The following is an 8,209-nucleotide window of genomic DNA, read 5'->3' on the forward strand; positions in this document are numbered from 1 at the left end:
CCATTTGAAGTTTCCAAAAGTCAGTTCCTGCCTACGGTTCCAGATATGAAAATCCTTATTTTCTGGGTCAAATAGTCTGCTAAATTTCTGATAATGCCCTCATCCCAAATATTGCAATGGCAGCAGCTTCCAGATGTTATTAGTCGCTGTTGCAGTGATAACACAACACATAAGGTAACAAACATTCGCTGTCTGCCACTGTGAAAGGACCAAGGTCTGAATGGCAGTTCTGAAGTTGTATGGTAGCAGATATGCTTTCACTTTGTGGAGTGGTGAGAACCAGTGTCACACTGTCTGTGTTTTTTTAGTGATGTGTGTCATGAAGAGAGGCTGCTGTTAATATGTGATTGTCTTTCAACAAGTGCCATGGCCAGCCAGATTATTATGCTGTTTGCATGTTCCTACGCCCGTCCCTTAGTTGGGTTTGGTGCTGTACAACAATGGCCTCCCCTCTGCTGTAATGAAAGTGATTGATGGGTAATTCTAACACAACTGATATGCACCAGCAGCACCTAGCGTTAAATGCTAGTTTATCCTCTCCATCATGAGACCAGGGGCCTGTGTGCCTCTAGGCACTATAGCCTAACGAAGCATCACTTTCTGAGAATCATCATTAACATCTGCTGCTTTCGAATGTTGTGTGAAGTCTACTCTTTTCCAAACACCTTGGGCATAGAAGTGGTGACCAGGAGCCTCATTGCACTCTTTGACTTTAGAACCGATGTCACTTACTCCGCTGTCCTCGTGGATCTCCTGCTGCTTCCTTGTGACGTCATACTAGAGGCTTCCTATTCTGCAGTCACAGGGTTAGGGTCAGCCATTCTAGTCCAGGCCTCGGGTACAGACAAACACAAAGTCACAGAGCATGAATACTATAAAGATATCGTAAATGAATAAAATAAAAAAAATGATTAGTAAAAACAAAAATTTCCTCTAGATCTCTCTAGAGGATGAAACCCCTGCTCGGTTTTCGGTACGGCAGCAGCTTGCTTGCTTTATATAACGCACTTTCTCGTTTGGTTTCATCAGCAGCGGCCATCTCTAGAAGTGATCGCAGGGCAGGCACACAAAGGAAACTTTCCGGAATAATGCATACTGTACGCTGCCGATCCGCACCAATATGCCGTGAGAACAAAGCCAATTTACTGTATAAATGTTCATTACACAACAGAAATCAAGGGCTCGCTTTTGTTCCTTGTCTGCAGAGCCAGCACTCTGCATGAAGTATAAAAAGGCTGCCCGGCTGGGCCCTGGGCACCGAGATCTCGCATCAACAGTCCAGCTGCAATGGGGAAGGTAAGAACAAATATTAGAATATCAGATCTAAGGGTTATATTTTAATAGAGAGCTTAGGGCGTTTTTTTCCAAAGCGCTGCCATGTGGTGATTGTGTTTCGGTTGCGTATATATGGTCTTGTGGCTCCACAGCCATAAGCATAATGACGAGCTCACCCCCAGACTGCACAGCACATGTGCAGAAAGGGAAATGACGCAATGCTAAAGCTGCGAACTGAGGAATTCGTATATTTGCATATCTATTGGGAATATGACTAAAGCATCCTGTGAGACTTTTGTGCACTTATTAAATTGAAATTGATATCACTGGTTATTTTAATGGAGCCAAAGAGGCTGGAAAGACTAGGAATCACAGCACAACTCCATTAATTATACAAATATAAAGATTAATGGCATAGAACACAGAATTGAGGAGGCCGAGACAAAAGGAGACACTAAAGTGGGTTAATATTGCGCATGCTGGTGCTCGAGGGCTGATCCCAGACCGATGACGTGAGGGGCCAATATTCAAAGTAGTTACGGTCTTGTTAAGCCTGAGTTGTACAAAGTGGAAGGAAGGCTTTGTGGGGTTGAAACACTGAGCCACCAATGTATTGAAATTACTATGTGCCATTGTATCAGTACATAGCCTTTTCAGATCCCAAAATCAATATTATTATGATTCCTTGCAAAATGGAAGGAAAACAAGGTGGCAAGGAGGCATCCACTGCTTCCACGTGTTTGCACTTTGTGACCACTTGTGGTTGCAAAGCGTTGAAAGATTACCAACTGCCCTTGTGAGTCAGTGAAGTCAGCCAGTCAGTAAAGATTCCCACAGTGGAAGCCATCTGTGAGGGACAGCTTGCACGGTATCAATGACAGCAGTCCAAAGGCCCCTCCACCTCTGCTTTGGAATATTGGTGCAAGGATTCACAAGAAGAATCCTGCCTCACAAATATTAATGCGTCAGGATAGCAATAGTCAAGGGCCAAACTCTACACTGTGCTGAATCAATAGAATTGGCAGGACACACTGACGAGCAGTGCAAAGAAAGCATCCACCAAGCAACCTCACCAGTAATGCATCTGACCCTACATCTCTGAATGGCATGGACTGTTAACTGTCGACAGAGTGACCCACGGCTCTAATGACGAGTTGTCCTCGTTGTACCATTGATTAGACTCAATGGCAGGCACTGCTTCCAGGAAAACCCACTCATTTATACACCTGGTTATTTGCTCCTGATTTAATATCTGACCAATGTTATGCCTTTACCCTGTGCAGATCATTTTCTACGAGGACAGGAACTTCCAGGGCCGCTGTTATGAGTGCAACAGTGACTGCGCTGACCTGCACTCCTACTTCAGCCGCTGCAATTCAGTCAAAGTGGAAAGTGGCTCTTGGATGATTTATGAGCGCCCCAACTACTTGGGCCACCAGTACTTCTTGAAAAAGGGTGACTATCCGGACTACCAGCAGTGGATGGGCTTCAGTGACGCAATCAAATCCTGCCGGGCTCTGCCTCAGGTAACTCTAATAGTGCGGCCGAAATAGGGGTGCTTCTAACTCTTTTTTATATACATCCATTTCTGTGATTGATGCCGTATGATGCTGTATTAGGCCATTCAAACAATCATCTGCTCTGCAATCAGTCTTGCCTTTGGGACCTTATATGTTTTTAGCTATGCAGCACATTAGCCTGGGTGCTGAAACATCTACTGTTCTTTAGCATGGAAGGAAAGTAAGCACCAAACTGCGTGACACGCCAGGTATAGGGAACACATGGAGAGAAATATTGCCTTTCAACAGTAAATGGTATAGTCCAAAGCTCTGTTTTAACATAAAATCAGGGCATTTGGAGGTTATATCACTGAAAATGCAAGATTTGAAAAAAATATTATTGTCTACGACTGCTCGTGGAAGACAATTTCTATGGACAAGAATCTAGAGAATGCTAAAGTGATTCTGGTATTTTACTGACCTCTACTGGTCGTTTTCTATCAAGAAAGTTAAATAGAGGCAGTTGCCAGAAAAATTAAAAAAAGAAAGTCCCTCAGCAGAAAGCCATTCTGGTATTTTACTGACCTCTACTGGTCGTTTTCTAACAAAACAGTTAAAAAGAGGTAGTTGAACAAGCAGAAAGGTATTCTGGTATTTTACTGACCTCTACTTGTTGTTTTCTATCAAGACAGTTAAATGGAGGCAGTTGACAGAAAAAAAAAGTCCCTAAGCGGAAGCAGATAATTCCTAGGGCTGATCTCCAGAGTCCACAACGTAGATACACATATAGGTACATACTAAAGTATATACAAGAGGTTTCGAATACTCAACCTAAAAATTAGGGCCTACTTTCTTAATTTGACATCCCTATAGTTTTAGTTCACTTTGCATAATATTTATTAAGGCAACAAATGGTAGAACCTTAGAGTCACGAGTCAACAGGCATATATTATTCAAATGTAATATGGCCACACCCTTCTGGGCAGACATAGAAAACACCAGCAGCAAGATCTTTCACATCCATCAATCGGTATTTGTAGAGCACAGCTAACATCTCCATAAATTATACAAAAAGCATCCTTAGGTCCATAGACTATTATACCTTACCCTAACTTCAACAACCATGACTTTCGTCTCTTAAATATACTCTTAACTCTAGGAGTCCAAAATTATATGTGAGTGGAAACTGTACACATAGTGGGCATGGGTATGTTTTACCAGGAGCGCCACCAACACTGTCTTCAATAAGAACTTTGACCCTCAAGCCTGAAACAAACTATGGAACAAGCTAGACTTGTGCGTGGAGAAATCCAAAACCCCATAAACACTTTCCACACTCCTAAAGAACACAACTAACCAAAATACAAGCAGCAACTCCTCATTATTTATGCATATTAGACACACGCTCCTAATGGTATATACTACATCCAATCCTGGCTACACTCTTTCTAAGCTCCAGAACTTTTCATATACATAATTATTCCTCTAACCTTTCCCTACTCCTGGATAACCCTTTCTATCTATTCCTGTACTTCCTATCTTCTCTACACTGTAGAGATGCATATTGACCAGCAATATTATTATACTATGCAGATGCATTATTCCTACAAAACCACTTGCCTACATGATTATTTTGGAGATGTATTTATTTATCCATTTGTAGAGCGCATGGTTACACCGCTGGTGTGTCCCCGTGCTAGTAGCAGACTGACAGATGGTTGAAAGTAAAGCATTTAACACTCAGCCCCTGGGCATGTATCAGGAGGACTCGGAGTCTATTCTAATTTACCGGTGGGAATAAGCCATGTCTTCAGCTTTTTACAGAAGGTAGCTTCACAGGGCTCTATTCTTATGTCAACTGGTAATGAGTTCAAGTGCTTAGCTGCCAAGTATCTAAAAGACCGACCACCCATCCTAGCCTTACTTATTCTTGGTACACCTACTAGTGCCTTTCCTTCGGATCTCAGGTTCCTGCTCGGTGTGTAGGCAATTATCATTGTTTGAAGGTACCGTGGACCTTTTTTGGATAAGATTCGGTGGCAGTAGCACATTGTCTTGAAAAATATTATTTTCTCCACAGGTAGACAGTGCAGTTTGGCTAGGGCTTTTGTTAGAGATGCTCTTTTAAGGAGATTCAGCATTAGGCGGGCTGCTGCGTTTTGTATCGATTGAAGCTTCATTAGCCTTTTTTTCAATGCGTCTAGGTGTAGGACATTTCTTTAGTCGATCTGAGAGGTGAGCACGGCATGTACTATAGTTTTCCTGGCATTGAACGGTAATAGGTCACCCCCTTTTGTACCGCATTGAACGGTAATAGGTCAAAGGCCTTCCTCAAGCCTTTCAACGTCCCGAAGCATTTACCTGTAACTTTCCGGTTTTGACTCTCAAAAGTCAGTTTGGTGTCCAGCCACACTCCAAGGTTTTTTACTTCTGTTTTAGGGGTTAGGAGTGTCACAGGCCACCTTGCAGATGTCCAGACAGAGGGAGCCCTTCCCACTATCAACACCTCTGTTTTGCTGCCATTGAGTTTCAGGCAATGATTGGACATCCATGCTGTTACCTCCTCCAAACATTGGGAAAATTGATGGGCAGTGCGTTCTGGGTTTTTAGATAGTGTGACAATTAGCTGAGTATCGTCAGCGTAAGATACAATGGACACCTTGTGACCTTCCACTATATTGACAAGTGGCCCCATGTATAAATTGAACAACGTGGGGATCAGAATTGAGCCCTGAGGGGCTCCTTGTAACAGGGGCAAACTCTTGGATGTACGTGTGTCTTGCATAACCTGGAAGCCCAGTGACGACAAGAAAGATACCATCCAGCGTAGGGCCAAATCCCTAACACCACACGTCTCTAATCTTTGCAATGCCACAATCTGATTATTGTACTTTTTTGTAGAAGCTCTTATAAAAACATCTGAAAAAAAGGCTAGATTAAAAAAAACATAATTACAAACATTTTACAAAACAGAGTGCTAACATAATCAATGGTTATCACTTATGGTTCTTGAGGGCAAAATTCAGTCAAGCATTCGAAGTTTCGCCAGTTATTACAATGAAATAGGTGTGCACATGATTCAACTGAGTTAGGGTTATTTTCATATTCCTTGGTTATAATGATAACCTGAACTGGGACTCATCTTAAGAAGTAGGATATCCATGGACTGAAGCAAACTTATGTCTACTTTTGTTTCGAGCTTGACTTGGAATGTTCATGTGCTTCCTACTGCAGGCCACAAGGCGCTTTAATAGCAGGCCCAGTCTGAGCATGACATGAAGTATAATCGATAATCTTCCATTTTAATAACTTTCACTCTCTTGTCCATGCAGCAGAGGGGTGCCCACAAGATCAAAATCTATGAGAAAGAAGACTTTCGAGGCCAGACCATGGAGTTCCTCGAGGACTGCCCTTCTATCTTCGATAAGTTCAACTACCACGACATCAACTCCTGCAACGTGCTGGAGGGTCACTGGATCTTCTATGAACAACCCAACTACAGAGGGCGCCAATACCTGCTGAAGTCTGGGGAGTACAGGAGGTTCTCTGACTGGGGCTCCCAGAATGCTAGAGTCAGCTCCTTCAGGAGGGTCCTGGAAACATACTGAAGTACATATACATGTTCAAGTGATATTAGATCACAATGAAACAATAAAAATCTAGTAAACCAAGATTCTTTTCATCTATCTCTATTTCTACCCTTCTTTAGTGCCATACAGTGTTGCTTGTGTGAGGAAACAGAGAGCTGAGGATGCTGTGCCATTATGTCGAATAGAAGCCAGTGCCTCAGTAACACTAGCGTGTGCCAGTAATCAATGTTTTTGTAATGGTGTTTTGTCATACCGTAGCCTACTGAAAACAAGTTGTTAGGAACCATCGTGAAGTTGTAGCGATTGAGACAAATAGGCCACTCTGGTGCCAAGGACTTACACTGATGTAATTTACTAATCTGCTCCAGAAACCTACAGCACTAGGCTGGTACACCAGAGCGTGGGAAGCTTTCTTTCTACCATGAAGTGGCAACTAGGCATGAAGGTCTTTATATATCTATGTATGTATTTATGTATGTATGTATATGGTGCAATTGACTATAAGACTGAAAAACAAGGATGTCACTAAGTCAAAGGACAATCAAAAACCCAAATCGTAAACCAAAGTAATCTGAACATGCAAACCTAAAAAATAAAGGTGTAACAAGCTGTAAATTCAAAAGACCAGGGCAAGGGCAAGATGCGGACAAATTAAATAGTACTTAAATAGAATGTAGGGTGATTAATAAAAGGATTAACCTAAAAGAAGAGATTCTCAGAAAGGGAGGTACTGGAAACAGGAAGACAATACAAAAAGGTAACCAAGGAAGGAAACTATACAGCCTCAGATATATAAAGGTCGGTAATTGGGTTATTGCAAGGTAAATATGATTCCAAGTGCTGCCTTTAAAGCACTATGGAAACAGTGGTGGCTGCTACATTAGAGTGGAGGAGAGCCCCCCCCGCCCCGCAACCACCAGAAAATAAAACAATAATAAAACAGGTTTCAAACACACTTTATTATTGTTTTATTTTAATCCCCTGGAACCGCTCCCAGAACTCTGACAAGTCTTGGGGGCCGGTGCAGGGGATGACACTACTGTTGGGGGAGTGGTGTACACTCCCTTCACTGAGCATGAGGTGTTTCGCCGGCCGTCTCAGGCCGGCCAAACCCACATGCGCAGTAAAGCTCTCTCCAGCCCCTGCTGCATTGCTGGGGCTGGAGAGAGCAGGTATAGGCTCCCAGTCTGCATGGGAGCGCAAGTTGCCGGCGCACAGACCAATTCTAACGCTGCTTTCATGTAGCGTTAGGATTGGCCGCAGTGCATTCTGGGAGCCTCTGCCCAGAATCAGGAAGAGCGCGATGCGGTGGGAGACGATGGCAGTGGCATTAAGGAAGTTTCTTTTTTATTTATATTATTTTTCTTTGTGCCCGAACCCCCTCATCTCCCTCCTTCCTCCTCCAGCCCGGCCCGCCCCCCCGCCACCTTGGCAGGGGTAGGGCCACTACTCTGTGGAAAGGAAGGGGGCAGCCAGAACTGGCATAATTTCATAGCACAAACAAGAGAGCAGCACCACAGGGGTAAATTATTCCCATTAAAAGAGCAGTCTAGATTATGAATGTGCACACTCCTGTCACAAGTAGAGTATTGAAGAAGCTATTAGAAACAATCACCAAATCCTACATAAGATCAGAGCAGTTCAAACTGCTTCAGAATAAAATACAAGGAATAAAGGGCCAGATGTATGACCCTTATTAGCGGCTGCAAAAGAGTCTTTTCCCATTTACTAACCCTATTTTGCGAGTCGGTGACCTACTACTGACTCGCAAAATAGGTTTGCAAGTCGGTATTAGGAAATGGCCTTACAAGGGCATCCGTTCTTAATAGCGAGTTGCAAGGGGCA

The 8,209-nt window shown here is 43.1% G+C and overlaps 1 protein-coding gene across 1 annotated transcript; it reads left to right on the forward strand.

Annotated features, from left to right (window-relative positions):
• Positions 1–1,265: 1,265 nt before the first annotated feature.
• On the forward strand, positions 1,266–6,591 carry LOC146858082 (gamma-crystallin 2-like). The gene is made up of 3 exons (XM_085646870.1): positions 1,266–1,296; positions 2,559–2,801; positions 6,107–6,591. Exons 1-3 carry the CDS (start codon positions 1,288–1,290, stop codon positions 6,380–6,382), a joined length of 528 nt encoding a protein of 175 aa, XP_085502996.1. The 5' UTR covers positions 1,266–1,287; the 3' UTR covers positions 6,383–6,591.
• Positions 6,592–8,209: the final 1,618 nt, after the last annotated feature.

This window comes from Triturus cristatus, chromosome 3_2 (genome assembly GCF_964204655.1).
Source record: "Triturus cristatus chromosome 3_2, aTriCri1.1, whole genome shotgun sequence".
Lineage (NCBI taxonomy): Eukaryota > Metazoa > Chordata > Amphibia > Caudata > Salamandridae > Triturus > Triturus cristatus.

Excerpts from the sequence above, each read along its gene's own strand:
- LOC146858082 (XM_085646870.1), top strand. Across the intron at positions 2,802-6,106 it reads CCTGCCGGGCTCTGCCTCAG|CAGAGGGGTGCCCACAAGAT; the intron begins GTAACTCTAATA and ends TTGTCCATGCAG.